Here is a 25,866-nt window from a genome sequence, read left to right as displayed (position 1 = left end):
AAGGGAAGTGATTATTCCCCTCTATTCAGCACTGGTGAGGCCACATCTGAAGTACTGTGTGCAGTTTTGGGCCCCTCACTACAAAAAGCATGTGGACAAATTGGAGAGAGTCCAGGGGAGGGCAACAAAAATGGTTAGCGGGGTAGCCGACATGACTTACGAGGAGAGGCTGAGGGAACTGGGCTTATTCAGTAGGAAGGGAATCTCCCACTAGGAGTTTTAAAAAACTCCCAGGAGAGTAAGCAAGGAAGGAGGAAGAAAACTGTGAGCAGACCAACTTGCTACAAGAAGGGACCAGGCTATTGTGCTAGATCTAGCACCAAAGGGCTCCCTTCCTAGTGCCTGGGACAGGGCAGAAGCATTTGTGTTGATTTATTTGCCTGTTTGCTACTTAAAGACTTTTTATTTGGGAGGACTGCATGAGAAGCTCCTCATGGAGCAAAACCTGCGTGCAGAAAGCAGCAGGCTAGACAACCCTCTTGCACTAACTTAGCATTGAATAAAATTTGTATTGAACAGCTCAGATATTAGATGCACTTGCCTATCATGAGTGACCAGTGTTACAGTGCCCTGGCTCTCTCTTCCAGTTACCAGCATCACAAAAACAAAACAAAAAAATGGAGCGGGGGGAGGGGAAGCAATAGCAACAGAAGAGGGAAAATTCCTTCCTGGCCCCACTGGCAACCAGGAGTGCCCAGAAACATGGATTACCCAAATATTTCCACTCTGCACTGCACCCTGGAGACAGCAAATAGAGCATTATTCCTTGCATGCCCACACTGGAGAATCAGAACCCCAATTACATCTCGTCTCTTCCATAATCTTCTTTCATAACTAAACCAGATTGTGGAGTTCTGGTTAATTTTCCTGATACTGAGTGTGGCCCTCTCCAACTTGCACCTGCTCTGGACTGTAGACCTCTTCCTTTGATCTCTGGCTGATATCTGTGTGCATGATCCTTTGGGCTTCCAACTGTTGCTCTTCAAAGCATGCTCCAGGCATTGTTATTCCTAAATAATTCCTGACCAAAACATATCCAATTTCTTCTTAAAAACTTCTAATGAAGGAGATTCCACAAATTTCCTAAGTAGTCTATTCCACTGCCTCACTGTTCTAACAGTCAAGAAGTTTTTCCTAATAACCAATTTAAACCTTCTTCACTGCAATTCAAGTAATTGCTGTGTGTCCTACTCTTTGCAGTGACAAAGAAAAGGTATTTTTCCTGTTCTTTATGACTATCTGTCCCCCTTTAATTGCATTTTGGAAGCTAAACATGCTTATTTCTCTTATCTTCTCCTTGTTTGGCTTGGCTTCCAAGCACTTTATCATTTTTGCCACCTGCCTTTGGAGCCTTTCTAATTTCCCCACATCCCTGGGGGATTAATTTCCCACATCCCTGGTGGGGCACCACTGCCACGGAAGGAAGGATCAGGGCCTGCCAGGAGCTTGCCCCCTGGCAGGCTCCAGCTCCAAAAAAAAAGGGATTGGGCCCCTTGCCATAACGTGATGGATAAAATGAAAGTTTAGTCCTTAGGGTTTTATTTTAAGTCTCAACATTTCAATTTAGAGGGCATAAAATAAAACCTTGGGGATTAAACCCCTGTCACATGTACAAGTGCCCCTAGTGACAAATGATGAGGAAAAGGCTGAAGTATTCAATGTATTTTTTTACCTTGGTCTTCACAGGGAAGGTCAGCTCCCGGACTACTGCACCAGGCAGCACAGTTTGGGAAGCTGCCAACAGTGGTGAAAGAACAGGTTATGGACTATTTAGAAAAGCTGGATGTGTATAAGTCCACAGGGCTCAATGCAGTGCATCTGAGGGTGCTGAGACAGTTGGCTAGTGTTATTGCAGAGCTGCTGGCCATTAGCTTTGAAAACTCATGGTGATTGGGAGAGGTACCAGATGGTTGGGAAAGGGCAAATATAGTGCCCAACTTTAAGAAAGGGAAGGAAGATCTAGGGAAATACAGACCAGTCAGCCTCACCTCAGTCCCTGGAAAAATCATGGAGCAGATCCTCAAGGAATCCATTTCTAAGCATTTGGAGGAGAAGAAAGTGACCACGAACAGTCAGCATGGATTCACCAAGGGCAAGTCATGCCTGACCAACCTGATTGCCTTCAATAATGAGATGACTGGCTCTGTGGATGCAGGAAAAGCAGTGATTTTAGGAAGGCTTTTGATACAGTCTCCCACAGCATCCTTGCAAACAAGCTAAGGAAATATGGGTTGGATGAATGAACTGTAAGGTGGATAGAAAGGTGGCTGGATCACTGGGCTCAACAGGTCGTGATCAATGGCTCAATGTCTAGTTAGCAGCTGGTATCAAATGGAGTGCCCTAGGGGTTGGTTTTGGGGGTGTGTTGTTCAATACCTTCATTAATGATCTGGAAAATGGGATGGATTGCACCCTCAGCAAGTTTGCAAATAACACCAAGCAGGGGAGTGTAGTAGATATGCTGGCAGGTAGGGCTAGGATCCATCAGTGACCTAGACAAATCGAAGAAATGGGCCAAAAGAAATCTCACGAGGTTCAACAAGGACAAGTGTGAAGTCCTGCACTTAGGGTGGAAGAATCTCATGATCTTCTACAGGCTTGGGACCAGCTGGCTAAGCAGCAGCTCTGCAGAAAAGGACTTGGGGTTTACAGTGGACAATAAGCTGGGATATGAGTCAACAGTGTGCCCTTGTTGCCAAGGCCATTAGTATACTGGGCTGCTTTCGTAGGAGCATTGCCAGCAGATCAAGGGAAGTATTTATTCCCCTCTATTCTGCACTAGTGAAGCCACATCTGGAGTACTGTGTCCAATTTTGGGCTTTCTGCTATAGAAAGGATGTGGACAAATTGGAGAGAGTCCAGCAGAGGGCAACAAAAATGGTGAGGGGGCTAGGGAACTTGACTTCTGAGGAGGGGCTGAGAGAACTGAGCTTATTTAGTCTACAGAAGAGAAGACTGAGGGGGGATTTAATTGCAGCCTTCAAGTACCTGAAGGGGGGTTCGAAAGAGGATGGAGCTGGACTGTTCTCAGTGGTGGCAGATGACAGAACAAGGAGCAACAGTTTTAAGTTGCAGCAAGGGAAGTTTAGGTTAGATATTAGGAAAAACTTTCTCACTAGGAGGGTTGTGAAGCACGGGAACAGGTTACCTAGAGACATGGTGGACTCTCCATCCTTGGAGGTTTTTAAGGCCTAGCTCAGCAAAGCCCTGGCTGGAATAATTTAGTTGGGGACAGTCCTGCTTTGATCAGGGGGGTTGGACTAAATGACCTCCTGAGGTCCCTTCCAACCCTAATTTTCTATGCATCTATGTTGAACAACACAGGATGCAGGACAAACCTGTGTTGGATTCCGCTTAAAACCTCCTGCCGTTCCTATTTTGATCCACTTATGATTATCCTTTTCATACAGCTATTAATCCAGTTGTCTGTCTACTCTACATTTGTCTTTGAGGAGGTCGTTTTAAGGCAGCAGAAAGTATAGTTACTAGAGCAGCACTGTAGCAGAAATCTGCACTGTGGTCAGAAACCAACTCAGCTAACCACAGGGGACTCATAAATTACACACTTGCTTCACATATAGTTCACTGAAACCCTTTCAGCTTGGAGAGGCCCTTTATTTTCCCATTTGAGTTTCTATTCTATTCTTTTTTAATCAGCTTATATTTACATTACAGCAAGACTAGGGGGTGAAACCCAGCTTTCCCTTTGGCTTAGACACCATTACAGAGGTTTAACAGGGTGAATGATCCTTTTAGGAGTAAGGTGAACTTTGTATAATCATTTCCAACAAAACCATATTTCTGTGGTCAGACAAAAAATAACCCATACTTCTACAGTTTGAATACTGTACTATAATGGTGCAGATAACCTTCACAGGGCACATAACAACACTTGAAGCATTCCAAAATGTTCTAGTTGGGCCTGGACCATGATTGTGGGAAGTGTTGTGGCTCTGATACTGTGGGGGCAGGAGTGAGCACAAGCACCTAGCCCAGGGGCATGCTTGTACACTTCCAGGAGGTGGGTGACCTATGGCTGGGGACATTTTCATTCCTCTGCTTTCTCTTCCTTCCTAAACACGAGTTCAATAAACTTCAATAGTCTGCACAACCGAAGTCTGCTGTGGACTTACTTGGGGGGAAGCCAGGAGAGTGCTTGGACCCATGTTTCTGGGTTCCCAGGGGCTGGGGGATTATGTTGAGATGCTGCAATAATCCACCAGGGAGTGAGGACACAGCTGGTTGCTAGAAGCTTATAGTTTCATAGTAGCTAGGGTCAGGAGGGACCTGAACAGATCATCTAGCCTGACCCCCTGCCACAGGCAGGAATGAATGCTGGGTTCACAAGACCCCAGACAGGTGTTCATCTAACCTCTTTTTGAATTTGCCCAAGGTAGGGGTGAGGACCACTTCCCTAGAAAGTTGGTTCCAGATTCTGGCCACCCTAACTGTAAAATCTTGCCTTCCGATCTCTAACCTAAACCTGTTCTCCATCAGCTTATGACCATTGTTCCTCATCACCCCAGGTGGTGCTGGGGAGAAAAGGGCTCTTCCTATTTGCTGATGATCTCCCCTGATGAGTTTGTAGGCAGCCACTAGGTCTCCCCTCAGCCTCCTCTTGCTGAGGCTGAACAGGTTCAGGTCCCTCAGTCTCTCCTGGTAGCTTGCTTTTATTGAACAAGCAGTGCAAGGGAGCAAGTTCCAACAAAAGGGGAAAACGGGGCAATGTAGTTTTGGCCAGCTGCAGCAGTGTGTGGGCGGCGGGGGGGGGAGCAATGCACTGTGGGATGCCTGGAGGACCAGTTGACCCACCTCACAGAATGCTTAGTTTCTGCACAAAGCCCCCAGCTGGGTTGCAGTGAATTGGTTCAAAATGGGGCTTGCGTTTCCAGGTTTGCTTTTGAACATCCCAGGCAGATTTAAACCCGTTTAACAGGCTTGCAAAACTGTTCGCCTCAGGTTTAAGTTACATTTCAACTGTTGCGAATGTTGTGTGCCCCTGCCCTAAGGGAGGAAATACAGTATTTGGGGTCAGGAAGGAGCTTCCCCCAGGGGCAGGTGGGGACACACTGCAGGGATTTTTGTCTTCCTTCGTAGCCGGGGGCATGGCCTCTCCCCAGGGTGCATCCTGACAACACGGCATGGACGCAGGAGGTTGACCACTGTGGTTCCCGTGCGGCGGGTTGGGGCCTCAGGTCCGTGCTGCGTGGGGGTTGAGAGCAGTGTCACAGAGTTTAGGTTGCGGTTGGTACAGGGTGGCTTGCACAGCAGTGATCCCACCTGGGTCGGACTAGATGACCCTGGAGGTCCCTTCCCGCTCCACTCCTCTGTGCCGGGGAGGTGCCCACGCAAGAGGGAGCGAGGAGCAGGATAGACGACAAACCTCTCTGCTCGTCCGCTTGCCTAGAAGAGCCGCCCGCGGGGCGCTGCGTGGGCGCGGCGGGCTGAGCAGCTCGGGGACCCAGCCTAGCTCTGCTCCCCTTCGGGACGGGGCAGCTTCCCCCGGCCCCGCAGGTGTAACCCGCGGCTCCTGTCGCTGCCCCTCCGCTGGGCGGGCACAAAGGGGCCGGGAGCAGAGCAGCGGCGGCCGGATCCGCCTCGTGCCCCGGGGGCGGCCGAGCCCTTCCCGCAGCTCTCACTTTTGGCCAAGGGCCGGGCCGGGCGGCTCAGCTCCCTCCTCCCCGGGGCGTCGCCCGCAGGTGCCGGGCGGGCCGGGGCGGGGCGGGCGGTGCTGGCCCGGGGGTCCTGGGGGACAGTCCTCCTCCTCCTCCTCCTCCTCCTTCTCGTGCAGCAGCGGAGCAGCGCCCGGCTCGGCCCCGCCATGCGGCCCCGCGCGGTGGGGGTGAGGGTGAGTGTGAGGGCGAGGGGCGGGGGGCCGGGCCGGGCAGGGCTGCCCGCGCTGACGGCCGCTCTTGCAGGGGCGGCGGCTGGTGCTGGCGACGCTGCTGTGCTGCGCGCTGCTGCGCCCGGGCCCCGCGGCCGCCCGCCTGCCCAAGCGCCCGGCGCGGCCGCGGCCCCGGCCCTGCGCGGAGCGGCCCGAGGAGGCGCTGGAGCAGCTGTACGGGCGGCTGGCGGCCGGCCTGCTCGGCGCCTTCCAACACACGCTGCAGCTCGAGCCGCGCCGCGCCGCCCGCAGCGCCCGCAACGCCACCTGCCCCGCCGCCGCCGCCGCCGCCCCCCCGCACCGCCTGCCCGTCAACCTGCGCAGCGCCTCGCCCTGGGCCTACAGGTGAGTCAGCCCCCGCCCTCCTCTTGCCACGTCCCGCCCCGCCTTGCCCGGCCCGGCCCGGCCCGGCCCGGCCCGGCCTGGCCTCCTCTCCCACCCGGCTGGGAAGCGGGTCGCAGCACCACAGCTGAGACAGCGGGCGAGCCCTGGCGCCGCAGCCCAGCTCGGAAGTCCTTGAACCGCAGGACTGAGTCTCCTCCTCTCCCCTCGCCTCCTGCTGAGTGCCGTGCCCCCGGGAAGGCCCAGCAGCAAGGAGGGAGGCAGGCACGCTGGCCCTGCCCAAGCCAGGGGGGAGCCTCTCCATCCGCTCCAGCACCTTGATGTGGCATCCCTGGATGACAACAGAGACTCCACAGGACCCTGCTGACAGGCCTCCCTCCCCTGCGCCCCCCACCCTGCCTGCTGCCTTGTTTGCTCTGGTACCTCCTTACCTTCCCTTTGCCACCCTGGACTGGACCCTGCAGTGCTGAGGGTGGAAAGCCAGGCGCTGCTCCTGAAGTGCCAGGTGAGCGAGAAACATTAGCAACCAAAGCTGGGGCTTAAAGAGTTAAATTAAGCTGTCAAATAATAAAGGAGGAAAGCAAAAAGCAACTGCAAGTGGAAGATATAACACCAGATCCAGAGGGAAGTGAAATGGGAACAAGGACGTGGAGATGGAAATTAAGCTTTTTTGTTCAATTGGAAAGTTTACGGCACCGTCTGGTAGGTAGCGCTTGGTGCAAAGTGCACCTTCTCTAAACCCATCACCGCTTAGCAGCTGTCCCGTGCAGATGCCTCTCTTTCTGCCTGAAGGGACCTGATACCTATTGCTGAATTCACAGACTTCAATGTTTAACTCCTATCCCTGGGGAAAGGAGACCTCTTCTGGCTGCCAAAATCCATGACAGTGCAGGGTTCTGGTATAAGGATGGGGAGTGGGATGGAGGGAGTTTAACCTGTTTTGTGAAGTGCTCCAAGTTTTCAAATATTTTTTTTCAATTAGAGCAGGAAATAGATACTTTCCTGGGACAGTCATGGACTTTCTTGCTCACCTAAAATTTAATTCTGAATAAAGAAAATTCCAGGTACTCTAGAAATAAACTTTTAAGGAGGCATAGTGCCTTTGACAGAAAAAATAGACTCTGAAGGGCAGACTAGCAAGTGGGACCCATTCCAGTGCAGCTGATTCCCTCAGAGAGGAACATTATTGTAGACATAAAAAATCTCTAGTACAACCATATCTTGCAATACAGCTACGCTCTGAACAGTGATTCAGTCAGTGATTCTGGGGAATTTTGGGCTCTCAACAACTTTGACAAAGCAACTACTTGGGTGGATGAGGGGAATGCTGTGGTTATAGTGTGTTTGGGACTTCAGCAAGGCTTTTGACAAGGTCCCACATGACCTTCTCATAAACTAGAAAAATGTGGACTAGACAAAAGGTGGATAGACAACTGGCTGAGTAGCTTCCAGTTATAAATGGATCCGTATCAGAATGCAGGAGGTTTCGAGTGCAATCCCACTGGGGTCTGTCCTGGGCCCAGTGCTGTTCAACGTGTTTATGAATGACCTAGATGCGGGCATAGAAAGATTCTTGAACAAGTTTGAAGATGATAAACCTGTGAAGAATTGTGAACATGTTGAAGGACAGAAGCACAATTCAGAAGGATCTCAACAGATTGGAAAGCTGGGCTAAAGCTAACAGAATGAATTGAAGTCCAGGGCAGACAAATGCCAGGTGCTTCACCTTGGGAAGAATAATCAAAAATACAAATATAAAATGGGTGACACCTGATGGGATGGCAGAACTATGGAGAAGGTAGATCAGAGACTCGATTATGAGTGTGTAGTGTGATATGGCCAGTGTGGTTTTGGCATGCATCAATAGAAACATTAAATGATGTGTTGCAGCACAGCAACACAGGGAAGTGATAGGGCCTCTCAGCACTGGCTAGATCTTACCTATAGTATTGTGTGCATTTTAAAAAGGACATGGAGAAGTTAGAGAGGATCTACAGGCAGGCAACAAAAATGATAAAGGACTTGGAAGGCAAGTCATATGAGGAGAGGCTGAAGGAGCTAGGCATGTTCAGCTTATGGAAAAGGCACTTGAGGGGACGTGATAACAGTCTTCGAATACTTGAAGGGCTGCCATAAAGAAGAGGGAAAACACTTTTCTCTTTTGCTGCAGAGAGCAGGAAGCAGACCAATGGCTTGAAGTTGCTGCATAGTAGGTTTAGATTGGATATCCAGAAAAACGTCTTCACTTTTAGAACAGTGAGGCAGGCAGTGAAATAGACTGCCAAGGGAAGTTGTGGACTCTCCATCACTAAAAGTGTTCAAGAGGAGGTTGGACAGCCACTGGATGGGGAAGTGAAGATGTGCCTGTGTTCTATGGGCATTTCCCATGCTTCTAGGCTTTGCTGGTTGCCGCATGGGGCTGGGAGAGAATTCTGCCCCTGCGCTCACCCCCTTTGCTGCTTCATATGTCAGGGTTTTGCAGTTTTTTGTTTTGTTTTTAAATCTTCTCCAGAAGCATTGAGTGTTGGCTGTAGCCAAGGCTGGAGATTTTGACTGGAGTTTGCCAGTGCTCCTACTAGGACTTAAAGCCAAAGGTTCCTGGCTAGTGAGTCTTGCCCCTCTACTCAGGGCCAGATTGATCACTGTATTTGGGGCCAGGAAGGAATTTTACCCTGTGGTCAGATTGGTAGAGACCATGGGAGTTTTAGCTTTCCTCTGTAATGGCAGGTATAGTCCTCTTCCTGAAATTTCTTGAGAATATATTAAGAACCTTTACACCCTGCTCTAGTGGTTTGGACACTTGGGCAAGTGGCTGTAAACCCAGAGGTCAAGAGATTGAGGCCATAGCAGAAGCACTCATAGTGCAGCCCTGTCAGATTCCAACAAATCTGCAAATTCTGCTAAATACCTTGTTACATAAGGATGTGAGAAAGGGAGGGAAAAAAGCAGGACATTGGTGCTGTAGTCCCCCTGCTTTACATGTGGCAACTTAAGTTAGGGTGTTTATATCTTGTGGTTGTGTCAGGGTTGAATGTGTAGTTTTACTGAGACGTTATAGATTTGTACAGGGTGATTTGAATAGGGATAATCCTGGCTCAGGTATGGGTTGGACTAGATAGCCTATTGAGATCCCTTCTAGCCCTACTTCGCTATGATTCTCTGAACTTCTGTAGCGGACCTGAAGCTCATAAATAGCTACGAGCCCTTCAGACTTTGCCAGGGACTGGAAAACTAAGGTGAAATTTGGGCCAAATTGTAATGCCGCCTCATCTTTCCTTTTGGTGCAATCCATCCCACTCTGACAGAAAAGGGCTTATGCCCATTGAACCCGAGACTGATCGAGAAAAATCCAAGTTCCTCTTCATGCCAGCTTGACTCCATCTAGGATGCCTTCACACTGCATTACTTCAGGTCAGGAACCCATATGGAGACAAAAGGGACAATACTGATTAATAAGAAAATAGGGACACAGGACTGGAAGGAGTCTCCTGGGCCATGGAGTCCAGTTCCCAACCAAGAAGCTGTCTGTATGGTGAAAGGCAGCACTGTATGGAAACACGCAAGCCAGCTGTCTGCACTCACTCTAGAATTGAAAGCTGTACAGCTACATTAGCTCAGCACTGCACCCAGATTCACCCAGCTCTGCTCATTGGCCTGAAAACAACTTATGTAGCTACTTCTGGTTCCAGAGCACACAAAGCCAGGTTGGGAATTTCTGCACAAAGCTGCCTTTTGATCTGGTATATAAGGTAGTATATTCACAGTCAGCTCAGAGTATTTCTGCACTGTACTGCATGGTGCTGAGTAGACATACTCTAGAGCAAGAACCTGCTTGGACACAGCATAACAGTGAGATCCGCAGGTTTTGTACCAGTAGACTGTCGTAGGTTCCAGAGTACATCGGAGTGCAATGTATGCTGGTTTTAGAAGCATATTAGAAGGTGTTGGGAGGCTGTATCTTCATCACTGTGAACACTATACCTAGGGCACAGCCCTTTTTTCCAATGATGCCATGATACAAAAAGGAAGTACTCAAAAATGACATGTTTCTAAAGCATTGGAATCTTGAATTTGACTCTGCCTTCTGGATTCATACTTCCATGGAAGGTTTTCTTTTATTTTCAGACTTCCAAGAAGGTATTTGAAACAACTGAGAGTTAAAAGCTATTCAAATCTAAAGGATCTTGAGTTTTTTGTTGCATGTCATAGACACTCTTTTTGTAAGGCCCTGACTGGATGACCCTTCTTGATAGGGTAAATGAGGCTGTTTGGAGCTCCTTGTCACCATAGTACAAACTGCTTCCAGTATGTGAGCTAACTTAAATTCTTCTATGCTACAGTGCTAGCTGGAGTGTGGAAATACCCAGAGTCACTGAATGTTCAGCCTGCTCCAAGAAAAAAATATCACCTCATTAATGACCTCCAACAAATATTTACTTTGTGACATGTTTTCTTCCTGTGTTGAGTTTAAGAAATAATCCTACTCAGAGAAAACAGCCCTTCACTCAATAAGGCTTTTATACACAGTTTAATATATTTAGAAATATTAAATGTTTACAAGAAAAGGTAGGACTTTTCAAGAGACCTAAAAGCATATACAGAAACCGCAAATATGCTGAATTGGAGAAATTAGCACATTCTAGTAGCCTGAATAAGTCTCAGCCATTAATTCCATCCAATATTTATTCTATTGGAATTTTGTTCTCCGTTGTCCAAGAATAACAAAATATGACCCTAGCTCTGTACTAGTAAGTCTCCAGGCAGATTTCTGTGATTCCCCTGGAACTCTATACAGGTACAGGGGCTTGTCTACACAGAACCGATCACAGGATTATGGCCTTTTTTTTTTACAGAAAAGGTGATTAGAAAACTCCAGCTGCTGCTGCAAGAGCAGTAATGTGGGTTTGCTTCTGCCCTGGTGCAGTCTGTGGGGGTGCGGAAGATGATGCTAACATCCCTGCTAAATTGGTGCCCAGGGCTGGTACCCTGCTCATCCACCTCAAGTTGTGCTACAAGTCTCTCTGAGCCTTTTTGCCCTCTACTTCTCTCTCTGCCATGAAACTGCTACATTCCTGCTTACCTTTGCCATAGTGCCTCAGCTTTATTTCCATGGTCTATTTTTCCCACTTTCCTTTTAGTTTGTCTGGGATCTTTCATAGTATTTCCCTATCTTAACTGACCTTGCAGCAGTTCCCAATGTGACCTCATCTGCAGATTTCATTTACCTCCTGTTTATTTTCCCTATTCCAGATTGTTAATAACAAACAGGTTAAATCACTCCTAACTCTGCTTCCTAGGTACCTGCCACAACTCAATGCTCCTTTTTAATCCTTCATTTCACATGACAGAGCTCCAGTCTAGGCCAACTGGATTTTTGTGTGTCAGCGCCTCCCTGAATTCCTAACTCATGACACTCACCATGCGGCATCTCATACATTCATCTTTGTCATTCTGTTTCTTTTAAAGGAAATAAATTTAGGTTGCAAGATGCACACCCAGTCCATAAGCTGCTTCTCTTTCAACTTTGTTCTCCACTTAATATTCCTTTCCTATTTATTCCTTAAATAAGAAATGCTAAAAAAAGGTAAACTTCAGTGGAATTTGGTTTGCTACACCTTAGAAACACAGAAGTTACCATATGGATCTGACCTTTTGCCCATCCGCTCTAAGGTCCCTCTGCTGGTGGCAGTTAACCCCTGATATTTCAGGGAAAGGCTGAGGAAAAAAAAATACTATAGCTGCCCAATAGAGACAGTAAAAGTCAGTATGTAACCTGAAGCATAGAGATTAATTGTTCACATCACTCTTCATCTTGCGGAGCTATAAAGAAACTGAACTAGTCACTAAATTGAAGTGATGCCCCAGATCAGCAGCATGCAAGACTGGGCTCAGAATTATCCAGGATCTAATCTCAAATTGAGGCACAAAGGTTGAAATACTAGCCCTGTTGAAGTCAATGGCAAAACTTCTGCCCCATGTTTACCAGTCATGTAAGAAGGCTGCTGGTATATAAATAGCATAGTAATAATTTATAAATAATTTCCAGGAATGCTTTCAAATAAACCCTCTGGAAAACACACTTCTCCATAAGTCTCCTGAGAAATAGGTATGTATATGCCAAACCTAACTTCTAAGCCTTTCCTACCTCCACATCTCCCAGTCTACTTACTGTATCTCTTATCACCTAAACCCACATCTATTTGTTTCTGCCATCTATACATCGGGGCACAAGGATTCTGATGCAGGTTTGAAGCTTTAGAGTCTTTGAGGCAGAGGTTTTCAACAGCTCCAACACATTGTCACTGTTAAAGAAATAGCGAAATTCTCCTTAACACAATATAAGTAGAGCTAAGAATCTCCATGGGAGATTACATATTGAAGTATGCAGTAGGACTAACAATAATTTTCAAAATTGCCTGAACAGTCTTTGTTGGGTTCTTTTCTAAGCTCCTACTCCCCTATGCAGAGGCAAAACAAGGCAGCAGGATGCCTGGGCAGCAGGATACAGGGTGGCAGCAACAACTTCCAGCTGCTGCTGGCATTACGTGGTGGTCCCAGCAACTCTTATTTTTCTGCTCCTCCCCTAAGTTGGCACCTAGAACTGCTGTCCCAGTCACCCCACCCTAGTTATGTTACTTCCCCTACAAAGTCCCGGCTGAGCAGCATTCAATAAAACAAAGTACTCTTGGGAGCAGTCAGGCAGAATTTTGCTAGCGATAGCCAAAGTTGTGATTTGATCCCCTGGCTTCTACTTCCCCTTTATTTATAAGGAGTGGAGTATACATTTCCTTTGCTCTCTATGGTCCTCTACTACATGGTGGGCACGTCTACGTGAGATGCTGCTGCGCAGTAACTTGAGACTACTGTGCAGCAGCATGCCGAAACCATGACACGATTCTACTGCGCAGTAGTATTAGGCTCCTGCACAGTTGTGTCACAAAAAAGGCATTTGCCAGCACTACTGCGCAGTAACTCGGGTTATTGCGCATTTGTTTAGTACTTGTTTATATACGTAATAAATGTGCAGTAACCACTGCACAGTAGTGTCTCCTGTAGGCACGGCCACAGTGTATGTGCTTATTTGATCATGGGAACCAGCGTTTGTCTGTTTCCCAAGTGGCAATGCTTTTGTAACAAATGTTTTTTCTCTCTGTTAAAATACTGGGTTTAGTGCTCATTAATATAAAATACTAATTAAAGGGGAACCACCTACCTTTGGTAGAACTAGTTATAGTTGAAAAAACTGCCATGCTTTCAGAAAAAAGTTCTACCCAATAATAATCTTGTCATGACTGTGCGGGCTCTGTGTCCAGGACATTTCAGTGTGTCTGGCATTCTCACATGATAGAGTATAATAACCCAAACATTTGACCTGGTGGAGGCCACAAGGGACACAAAGCTGATATATACCATTAGTCCTTTATTATAGTGCATCTATGCTAGAAACATACAGATTTTAGCGAGTACCAGGCTGCAGAGTACCAGCCCTTATTGAACTGACTGAACCATTTAAAAGATTGACTGCGATTTCAATACTTCTATGTTTGTTATAGATAGGTATATGTTCCTAATACTGGAGGGTTCTTTACATTAATTTATATTTGTTTCATATATTTATCAGGCCAAATAAGTACTAGGCATTTTGAGACTGACTTTGCAGTTCTTAAAATTGCATCTTCTCATCCCAAGACTCATGCATATCAAGTACTTGGAAACTGAAGTGCTATAGTAAAGGATAGGTATTGTTAGAGATGCCACGTACAAGAAATCACGGTTCCTTACATCTGTTGGCTGCTACATTAATCTCCTGGCTGCTGGCTGGACTGACAGTTGCCCCCACAGCAACAGCCGCTCCTATGGTGGTTGGTGGGGGTGGGCATAAGGCTGATAAGACCAGTGCTACTAGAATGTGACCCCCATGTTGCCCAGGGCACAGACTTTACCAGTTATGCCTCTGCTAAGTAGGCAAATGGCAGGAAGTTTGACTTTCATCAGAATTTCTTAAAACGCATAATAGAGTCTTAAGGAACAGCAAGCCAAAACTAGTCTCCCTCACTAGCCACTCCAATATGAAATTTGAATCTACTCAGATCCAAAATCCATCATCTGTGCCTGGCTTGCATCCCTGTGGATGTATCCATTCTCTGTTTGCTAAAAGGCTAATTAGCTTTAAATACCAGCAACATGACAAGTTACAGTCACATCCTTAGCCATGTACATGAAAGATCCAAGAGAATTTGGAACATGCCCCTGGCCTGTTCAGCAGTGATACTTTCTCTAAGCAAATCAAATATTTTAATCTTTTTTCTAGAGAAACAAACAGTACTGTTACAATGGAGCTATTTCTTTACAGCAGCTGAGGATGTGACCCATTTTATACATAAACTGAACCTCCATGTTCTGTAGATGAAAACAGAAGGAGTGGGCATGCAAAGGTATGAAAGGAAGATGTTAAGCCAGAGACACTGAGTGACAGCAGCACTGGGGCTCTATCAGAAATCTCAGACAAATTCAGAAAAGAAGGAAGGTATAGAAAAAAAGAGAGTGAGGTTTTAGATTAAGGACTTTCCTAATGAGATATAAATTAAAACTGCAGAAACCTGAACCTGGGCCCAAACATCTGGTTTCAACCCACTTTACTGACAGCAACTAGCCAGGCAATTCTGGTCTGGGTCCAAACCAGATCTATTGTTTGGATCCAGTATTTGGCATAGAATCACCTCTTATTTCTTCTACTTATTTTATTTTCTAGAGCTGTGTGAGCTACTCGACACTTAAGATGTAAGTCCATTTTGAGTCTCAGTTTGCCTTTCCTAAAAACTAACTTTTCATCCATTAGTTTGCATGTATAACCCTTTGCCTCAAGGATTCTGGTAGGGGAAGTTAAGGTGCATCAGTCAAGATTTCAAGGCAATACAAAACACTTACAAAAGTTACTTAAACCTCCTATCTTTGAATGAGGCCTGAAGCATCTGTTAGCCAATCAAGCAGTATTTGCATTGTCCAGCAACAACCTAAACCAAGTGACAGAGATATGTGGGAAATGAAGGTAGAATCTTCTTGCAACAAACTTCAAGGAGGTACCCAGTTTATTTCTGGGTAAAGATTCCTGCGCTGGCAATTGTCATGCAGAGGCTGATGCAGGGTAAGTCCCACTCCCTATTAACAGTGGCCACACAGTCAATTACAATTTACAGTGCTTCAGCTGCTCCCCAGTTCTTGTCTTGTGCCAGCTCTTACCCTACAGAAAAGCACTAAATGGAGACAGCTTGTCCCTGAATAAAACAATGCTAATTTACCCTGGCTTAGCTTTCACTTCATTTTGGAATAGACACATAATTATCAGAGAGCAGCTGAGTCATGGTAAGAAATTGTGTGTATGCCCACAATTATATCACAGCCAGTGATGGGTAAACCAGAGAAATATCACTGCTTATTTAGGGTATAACAGCTCTTTAGCTGTCTAACAAGTAGCTGAAGTACACCGGGCTCATCTCCACATGCAGGGGCATGCGCATGCAGCCTCAAAGAGGTTTGCACTGCCACAAACCACAAATGCCTAAACATCTGGATGCAGCCACTGTGTTTGCATCCTTTGCCCTTGTGGGGGCAAATTGGCTTAGGAGGTAGGAAACATTTAACAAGTTTCAGTCTTTGTCAAGAACTGGAAAAAGTGTTCTTAATAGAGAAATGTTTCATGGTAGATCATTTCATTCTAGCAAGATCAAATTGGCACTGTCTACTGTGGGCCAGTGGCCACGGTTTCAAAATATGAATTGCAGTGGAATTTTATATCAAAAATAGATTTCACTGTAATCATCAAATTCCACTGGTTCCACTGGTATAGGTCCCACAGTATGGCTGGGGAGGCTGCATTTGCATCTGTGAAGAGGAGGCTTGTTCTTCCCATACTCTGGTGCTCCCCACCCCCAGCCAACACACATGCTTTTGGTGGTTAAAATACTGACTTCACAGCTGTGTGTGGAAAAATGTAAAAAGGTCTGTCACTTTGGTCGTGTTTAAGTATAAAGGAGCTGTTAAAGGTCTCTGGGAAAAGCCACTACTTAAGACATTAATACACCATGTTTTCTCTCATACCACATGACCCAGAAGATAATATATAGCTTGTTTTTGAAGGCAGAATATAGAAAAAAAAGATTGTTCCAGAGTCATAGCTACAAAGAATAGGGACAGAGCTTAATCTTCAGCTGACTCACCCTCCCTCTCTTGCTTAATTAAAGCTGAAATCCTACCTGCTGCTGAAGGGTGGATATCTATGTTTTTGAAAAGAGCTGAGGAGTGGCCAGGACTGTGAAATAGGAGCAGAGTAACCAGGAACAGTTATCAGATAGCAAGATTGCCTTAAGAAAGGTTAGCTTGATTAGTAGACCATCAAGACAAGTAAAAGGGAGAGACACTTATTAACACCTGTGGAGTAAAGGACAGTGCCATTAAGTCAAGTGACTCATCTGACTGGGTGCGTCTACATGTGACGCTATGTCACTGTAGCAACACACTATGGCGATGTAGCATCAGCAGGCAAAAACCATGATGTTGCAGCTATGTCACCACAGTGATGTGCTCCCTCGGTATAGGGCATCACTAAAGCAACATAGCAACTAAAAATAACCATGCGCCTCACGGATGGTGCAGTACTTCCCACAGGAAGTACTAAATGGCAGCGCAGTAACTACAACGCCATAGGGGCACATGTAGACATGTTCACTGAATAGTAATGCCACAGCTTTTGCATTATGGAACAGGAATCAAAGCAAGGTACTTCTATCCTGGGTAGAAAATCACCTTCCCTGCGTAATGCACTCCAATTTGGTGGGGAAGGGAGGCAGTGAATTTGGAGGAAAAGTGATGTGTTATATGTGAGAAAATACAGTATTATGATATGGTATAACCCAAACTGGGTGCATCTACATGTGCAATAATAGTGACTGAATATACTCCGGCTCAATTTGGGCTAAAGTAAACTAATCCCAACATCACCATCTACATGTGCATTTAAGTGCAGTAATTTACTGCACTGCTGGATACCACTTGTATCTGACAGGACTATCCAGGAGTGCAGTAAATTAATTTACTGCACTCTAATTGCCACACGTGTAGATGGTGATGCTTCACTGTGCAGCAAATTAGTCTGTTGCACAGTAAAGCATCTCATGTAGATGTACTCACTGTGTATTAGTGCCATAACGTACCTTTCTGTGGGGATGGTGGACTACATTGAGTTTGGATGAAATGAATCACTCCTCTGTTTTCCAGCAGAAAAGCTTTGGAATAAAGAAAATTTTGACTAGAGCTTTCATCCCTGGGCAGTAGGTATGAACCTGAACCTTTAGCCTGTGATGTTCTGGGAAATGTAATTCATGAGCCATTTTAAGCCCAGCGTATATACCTGAAACTCAGTTAATTTAAAGAATATAGTGGAAGCACAGTTATCTTGTCAGTTTGTTTCATGCGTAATTAAATATCCTCATGGTTTTTTTATCAGATGAATTTTGTTTTGGAGTTCTATATTGACTTGAAAGTTCTTATCAATATTTTTCTCAATATCAATAGTTCTGCTCCTATTTTTGCCATCTCTGTTGCAGTTTTATCAAGCTTTACTTCTATAAAGCAAGGGTCAGCAACCTGTAGCCTGCGGGCCATATCCCAATTCCACAGCTACTTGATCCAGCCTGCATTTTGCTAATGTGCACTGATCACCTCTGGCAGTTCCAGCCCTTATGGAGGGCTACTTTTCTTCTATGCAGCCTCTGCTCAGCATTGTTGGAGTGGCCAAAGGGGAATGGTGGCCTGGGTTGCAAGTAGGGTTGCCAAATGTCTGTAAATAATTTAAAATAAAAGAGCTAAAAACTCCTGTCCAAAAATTAAGCCACCTTTAAAAAATCTGAGTAATTTGGAGCTTGAGTGACACAGTTTTTGAACAAGACTGGATGTTGAAGTATAGGCAAAGCATAGCAGGACCACCTGATGTCTAAGCAGGACAGCAGCACTCTGCAGGAAGCATTTTCTCAGGGCTTTGTAGCCCATGGGCCCTTTTTCCCCCCAGCCATGTGCTGCTGCTATTGCTGCTGCATCCCATCACCTGCCTATAACACTGCTGGGTCTCAGGTAGGCAGACAGTAGTACTTCTTTGGTGGGGGGAGGGCAGAGCCAACATGGGTAAAGCTGGGGGGTGGAGCAGGTGGGTGGCATCTTGGTATGGGGTGTGGTCAGGAGCACCATGGTGTCAGGGTGTATAGGGGACCCATGGGAGGGGGCAACACAGTGTAAAGCCATTGCTGCTGGGTTGCCTACCCAAGAAATGTTATTTTTAATGATAATCTGCAAACTTCTTACTGACACCCAAACTTGTTTACTACAATTGATGTTAAATCCCGAAATTCTAAACTAGTCTTTGTCCAGGGCCTGGCAGAAGGGTTCCATTTACATTATGTAAAGCATGTATCAGGAAAAACATGTGGTTGTCAGTAAAAACTTTGCAGGTTGTCAGTAAAAATAACTGTCTTGAGTTGGCAACCCTGGTTGCAAGCTATAGCCTGTGTAAAGGAACTGAGACTTGAATTCTGCTAGCAACTCACCTAATTAGCCTGTGGTAACTTGAGCTGCTTTAGTCTTCTGCTTTTCTGTCCTGCCTGACTTAATTCCATCTCCAGCAGCCATCTCTGATTCCTCAGGCTCTACTTGCTTTTTTGCATTTCCTTCTTTTTGAGAGTTCCTTTGAAGGAGATCAGTTTCTACATCAGTCTCCTTATGTGTGGTTTCCCTTTAACATTTAGGGGAGAATGTTTCTGGAGCCTAAAGAGGGTTAGGGAGAGGCAATGCCAGATACCCTCTAGAGCTCTGACTTTAAGCATCCATCTTTAGCAGTGACATCACAACTTCGGCTGTCATCTCTCAAGCAACTGACTACCTCCCATCTTCACCCAGGCACCAGGCCTTGCAGTGAGCTCAAATGCCTTTTGTACCCCCACATCAATACAGACCACATCATCAGTGGACCAAATAACAAGGCATGTAACATCCAGAGTTAATTTGCTTGCAGCTCTACCAACGTTATATGCATCATCACCTGCTTACAATGTCCATCTGCTGTCTACCTCAGACGGGGTGAGATCTACATGCAAAAATGAATACACATTGATCTGACATCAGTTGCAGAAAGACATAAAAACCTGTGGCAGAATACTTCAGCCTCCCTGGAGACTTCATCACTGACCTCAGGATTGGTGTTCCAATACACAAAAATTTTTAAAATCGGTATGAATGGGAAATTGTGGAACAAGAAATTATCCACAAACTGAACTGTGTTAAGTATGGTTTAAACAGGGACTATGAATTCTTATCTCATTATCTGGATTATCTTTTGTGACCCCTTTGTTCCTGAGTTCTTTGCCTGTGTATCTCTCATAGCAATCCCCCTCCCGGCTGCTTCCCTTTCTTCCCTCCTGCTTTCCCACCTATTGGGCATGTCTGCATGTGCTTTTATGCGCATCTAACCTTGATGTGCATTTGCCTAATGCTCATTAAAGCAATTCAGACACGCGTCTACATGTGCATGCGCTAAGGTGCAATAACACAATGTGCAGACTGATTTGGGACTAAAGTAAATCCCAAGTCAGTTGACGTACACAGCGTTAATGTGTCTACATGTGTGTTAAGGCACTTTAGCTATTTGCACCTAAATTTGATACCTGCTTTTGCAGGTATCAAATTTAGGCATAAATAGCCTAAAATTGCCATTTTTATGGTGCATTAAGGGCGCGCACATGTAAATCCGTGACCTTAACGCATCTTAAATTGGCAAATGTAGACATACCCATTGTATTCTAATCACTCACTCCACTTTATACTGTGCTTTATGTTGTTTTTTCGCAGCAACTGATGAAGTGAACTTTGATTCACAAAAGCTTGTGCTCTATGGCCATGTCTAGATATGCACTTTACTGCGGAGTAGACTAATTAGCAGCAGAGTAAAGCGTTACTGTCTACACATGTGACGGTATTAAGCCAAAGTAAACTAATTTACACTGTAGTAAGATAGTATGGTCAGAGAGTACTATCTTATGCTCGGGTAATTTACTGCAATTAAATGCACATTCAGAAGCTGACTGCAGGCATGAATTGTGCTTGGTCAGCCCAGCCAGCCAGGGGCCAGATTCTTGCCTGCTGCCTAGCCACATGTCTCCACACTTTCAGACAAGGTTCTTTGGGTGAATCTGATATCTTTTATTAGACCAACTGAATAGTTGGAGAACAATTTTTAAGCAAGCTTTCGGGTTCAAAAACTCTTCGTCAGGCTAAGGAAGTTACAGCAGTTGGTGTGTGCTCTTCCTGGATGGAATGAAAAGTAAAAAAGCCAGAGGCTGTGCTGGTATGCATACAAGAAAGCTTGCTTAAAAATTGTTCTCCAACTATTTAGTTGGTCTAATAAAAGATACCAGATTGACCCAAAGAACCTTGTCTGCCTATGTCCTTAGACCAACACAGCTACAACCTACATCCCTGTCCATACTTTCAGCACACTTGTGCCCCAGCCAGCCTGCCACCTGCTGCTGTCACCTCCAGGGATGAGTGATCCTGGCATAAACTGCTCCACCCCAGCTCAAATTGCTGCTTAGGTGCACTTGTAGACGCTGTGCCTAGTAGTTTACTCTGGCTCAAACTGCTCCTGAGTTTATTGCTTCACATTAATTGCATGAGTACATGCACCATATATGTATATAGGTATATATATACACATATTATTTCATTAGTCTGTAAAGGTGCATATATACTCTGCCTGTGGACAAGCCCAGCAGCAGCCAGCGCTAGATGCTTCAAAGGAAAACTTAGCAAGCAGAAATAAATCTGTTCTCCCTCCAGGCAGGTTTCTTCCTAATCCCTAGATTAGGGAGTGTTTTACATTTTAGTATTACCCTATTATCTATGTTATGCTCCTATGTATGTTGTTATCTACGTGCCTCTTTCTTTTTTGCCAAAATCTTTGCTTCATTGACATCTTGTAGTAACAAGTTCTACAGACTAATGATGCAGTGTGAAGAAGTGCTTTCCTTTAGACAAGGGATGGATAAACTCCTTGATGATATAAACTGAATTGACACAAATTCACACAGCCAAGATCTTCCTGCCAGAAGACATGCAGCAGTCAGATGAATGACTTCAAACAAGTTTTGAGCTGTTATATGTTGTTTACACACAGTTTAAATAGTCAATCTGACCTCAGTTATACAACTCAACCTACTGTGTGGCTGTTCTTCTGTAGGTGTTACAGCAAAAGTTGCTCTTGAGGAAGAAGGGGAGGGTAGTTGACTTTTATTCACCATTTGCCATCTATCTTTGATTAGTAGTTATTTCCTCAAAAACTTTAAGTGACAGAAGTAGTACACTGCTGCAGTAACTCACTAAGTTTGAACACACAAAAATCACTCATAACGTAACTAGACAGAAAAAGGAGATCAAGTCCATAATCATGGATATTAGAATGATGACAGACATCATTTGTTTATACATCGTACCTTTGACCAAGTGTTCAGTGTTCCAATTCAAGGGTAACCTCAGTGACTCACATTTTTGTTTGCTATCTTTGCTGAAGGACCAAAGCAAGAGAGCAAGAAGATCTGAATGGTGAGAATTACTGCCTGGGGACTCAACTTAAACTACAGATAATTCCAACAGTTGCAGTGGTGGTTGGAATTATGTTGTGGCCATGATGGGCCAGGAAATAAGAAGCAAGAGTTCTTTTGGTGATATCTTTTATTGGACCAACTGCATAGTTAGGAGAGATGTTAGACAAGTTTTAAAGCACTGGAAAAGATGTTAGACAAGCTTAAGCCTAAAAGCTTATCTGACATATCTCCAAACTATACAGTTGGTTCAATAAAAAGATACCGCCAAGGAACCTTTGCTTCCAATAACTGAGGAAGGAAGCATACTGAAACTCAGGGTTTAGTTGGTGTGAAGGCAAGCTGCAGTTTGGTTTGCAATCTCTGATAACCTCATTAGTCACAGCCTCCACAAACAGTGCTACCACCTCATAAAGCAGCAGGAGAGCACAAAAATTGGCTTTGTTGCTCACTTCTAAGGGAGCATCTGAAGATTAAATAAGAGAAAAAATAATGAAGAGAACAAGAAGGGAGAACCTGAGGAGGATAGAGAGAGGATGGTTAATGGTAAACTACACAAGAAGTGTAGAGGTCCAAGCAAAAAGGCAATAGAGCCCTTAAACCTCAGCTAATAGGGAAAAGATACAAAAATATTGCAGGGAATATCATGTAATTAAAAATATTTTTAATCATATTGCTGCATGTTTCTTCAGCAATAATAAATGTTAACAAGAATGTGTAAAGTTATGCCTCTCAAAAAACTCAAGGCCAAAGTTTTTAAAATGTTAAAATCTCTTAGTTTAATACTTAACTTTTCTGCCCAATCCATGATTCAAAACAGTTTTGTCTGAATATTTCTGTCCCAGTTTGATACATTAGAGCAGTTAATATCTCAGTGCTTCAGTTCCCAAGTAGTTGAGTAAACTGTCCAACACTTTTTTCACATACAAATAAGCAGCATGACAGCAACAGCTACAGCTTTTTTTCCTGGCAAAAAACCAAAAATGTTTTATAATACAATTTGACTGTCAACAGTTATTATAATGCTTTCCAGATGGTTAAAAAAGCATTAATGGCTCTTTATTTATTTACTTCCATGCAGAATTTCCTATGATCCCACCAGGTACCCCAAGTACATTCCTGAAGCATACTGCCTGTGCAAGGGCTGTCTCATGGGGATTTACGGCGAAGAGAATTTTCACTTCCGCAGCACCCCAGTGTACATGCCAACAGTCATCCTACGCCGTACTTCATCCTGTGCTGGGGGTCGCTATGTGTACACGGAAGATTACATCACTATCCCTGTAGGATGCACTTGTGTACCTGAACAGGAAAAAGAGGAAGATGGTGTAAATTCCAGTATAGATAAACAAGAAATGAAATTGTTAGTAAACCAGAAGAAGCCAGTGTCAGAATGAGAGTGTTCAAGGGATCCTAAATGCAGTATTGGCCTCGTGTTGCTCTTTCGTTGGCTCAGGAAATTTTAGAGCAATAGGCAAAAAAGATCTCTAACTAACTATGACTGGTGCAGTTATTAGGGGGAGAGCTTTGTCTCAAAATATTACTAAGACGACATGTCAGACGATGCACAAATTGAAGATCTTTTTAATATGAAACCAAATATTTGTTTCAAATTTCAGCTTCTTCCATTGTTTTAGCACCAAATACAATTTTATTCTACCCTTGCTTATTTCAGATAAAATGTTATAAGGGGATATAACAGCATAGTAGCTACTTTCAGAGGAGGCTACTGATTTCAGAGACTGTAAACAAAGTCTTCCATTTTCTACTGTTTGGTAATTCTGTGCTAGTCACGTAACTGATATTCCCATAGCAACACTAGAAAGGAAAACAAAAATCATACTGCCCCTCTTTTAAACAGACCTAAGCTATGTATCTTAACTCCAAATGTTCTTGGCAGCTACAACCTATACTACTTGCATGTTACAACAGGGAAAACTGTTTCCATTTAGTATTTTTCAACTGTTGAACTGCTGCAGTCATTCATACAATTCTCTATAGGTGAGACTCTTATTTCTAAAGTTTTCAAACTGCTAAGTATGCAAAATTGCTGATAGAAACCTTGTCTAGAATGTTACAGAAGAGTAACATTGACTGTCATCTTTCCAGTAGAGAGGATGCAAAAAAAAAGGCTGATTCCAGGATGCAGGACTTCTCTGCTATACTGCCTTCCCAGTCAATTTCTTAATGTTAATCATGACATCTATGTTCTGTAAAGCTGCAAAGACAAAACCTTTTCATTTTATATAATGTAAATCCACCAAGAGAAATTAAACAAACTGAGTAACTAATATAAATCAGGCAGTTGTACAATTTTTGCTACTATCATTTCTCTGTACTTTAAACCGTAAAAAAAGTGAGACTTCTTGTTTGGGTCATAGCATTTGGTCTTCTATTACCTGCAAGCTGCAGCCACCAGAGGGCAATAAGATTTTTTATTTTTGCAGAGATCAGCTGTTCTAACCAGTAGAACGCCAAAGGTGTGCACATGCACATTGGTAACAGTCTTATTATCTGAAAGAGCATTTCTCCTGTTAAAGCTAGATATGACAGGAAGTGATTCAAGGCTGAGTCAGTCCAGCGTATTCTGATGCGTAGACAAATGTTCTACCACAATCTTCCAGCAGGGCTAGGTTGATAGCAAATAGCATAGAACATGCAGGATCACGACTGGAATTTCATTACAAAGCAACTAAGGATGACTACAGCGGATGTATGTATATAGCAGTACGTCTGCTGCTTTGACAACCCCCAAATTATACTCGGTCCATGTGGGCGTCTTCATATTAGAATCTTCACTATCTCCAAGAAATCCAGGCATTTCACAAATATTGCTTTCTGTGCACACACAGATTATAGGGATGGTGGGAGTGGGGAATGGGAAAGACTATGAACACACAGTAAAAATTAACAAGATTGAAAAATCATGTTAAATTGCCTTTTTGTTTTAGGCCCCTGGCAGGTATTAATATAATTGCACAATTGGGATCAAAGGAATTGTATGCCTGATCCCAACAATCATATCTTGCCCTGCCAGATGGGAGAGGCTGCCTGATAGTTGGGTTCATGGTACTCTGGGACCTTAAGCCTGGCATCCTGCTGCATACCTGTTTTTTACAGGTCCTTTAAAAAAAACGGTGACCCAAAATCCACATTTTTCCATGATTAAAATGAAACACCACTAATATAGATATATATATCTATCAAAGATTATATATTAGTGGTGTTTCATTTTAATCACAGAAAAATGTGGATTTTGGATTACTTTTTTAATTAAAAAATTGGGGATTTTTTTTTTTTTTTTTTTTAATCGGAGAAAACCAGGATCCCTGTTGGTCACAATAGTTAAAACTACTGGATTAGTATCACATGATTAAATCCTTCTGAACAAAAGTGCTGTTAAATATTTGGATCCTGCCTGGTAAAGAGGTTTTATAGATTCAAGAATTTATAGTAAGCTGAATTAACTGTGTTACAGCAATACTTTTATGCTGTCCTAAGTTACAAAGAGCATGGGCAGTATTATACAGTAATGTGCCTGGCAGATATTACATTTAGCACGTGAGTAACATGTTCATCTCCCAATGAAGGGAAACATGCCATACGTGTAAGGTATTTAAGATGTGATGAAATGCTAAACCAACCATAATGATGTTCCTCATTTAATGTTCCATTTAATGGGGAACATCTTTGTAGCTGGTTTGTGTTTGCATTGCACTTAATTTTGAATGTGTGACATCCTGTAGTGGCATGTTGTAGCCCAGCTGCATGTGCAACCTTTGAAAAGTTACCCAAAATGTACATTTTTCCATAATTAAAATGAAACCCCACTAATATATATCTATATAAATATATAAATATAGATATATATTAGTGGGGTTTCATTTTAAACATGGAAAAATATGGATTTTGGGTTACTTTCTTAATCCAAAAATTGGGGATTTTTTTATCAGAAAAAACCAGGATCTCTGATGACCAGTAAGTAAAAGGTGTTTTGGG

General features: G+C 44.2%; 1 protein-coding gene across 1 annotated transcript; it reads left to right on the top strand.

Annotated features, from left to right (window-relative positions):
- The first annotated feature begins 5,752 nt into the window (after positions 1-5,752).
- On the top strand, positions 5,753-24,164 carry IL17D (interleukin 17D). The gene is made up of 3 exons (XM_059720566.1): positions 5,753-5,848; positions 5,919-6,229; positions 22,949-24,164. The coding sequence occupies exons 1-3, from the start codon at positions 5,822-5,824 to the stop codon at positions 23,262-23,264; spliced, it is 654 nt and encodes a 217-aa protein (XP_059576549.1). The 5' UTR covers positions 5,753-5,821; the 3' UTR covers positions 23,265-24,164.
- Positions 24,165-25,866: the final 1,702 nt, after the last annotated feature.

The sequence above is a fragment of the Alligator mississippiensis genome, chromosome 1 (assembly GCF_030867095.1).
Source record: "Alligator mississippiensis isolate rAllMis1 chromosome 1, rAllMis1, whole genome shotgun sequence".
Classification (NCBI taxonomy): Eukaryota; Metazoa; Chordata; order Crocodylia; family Alligatoridae; genus Alligator; species Alligator mississippiensis.
The sequence above is the reverse complement of the archived record's forward strand: the minus strand, read 5'-3'. Positions and strand labels throughout refer to the sequence as shown.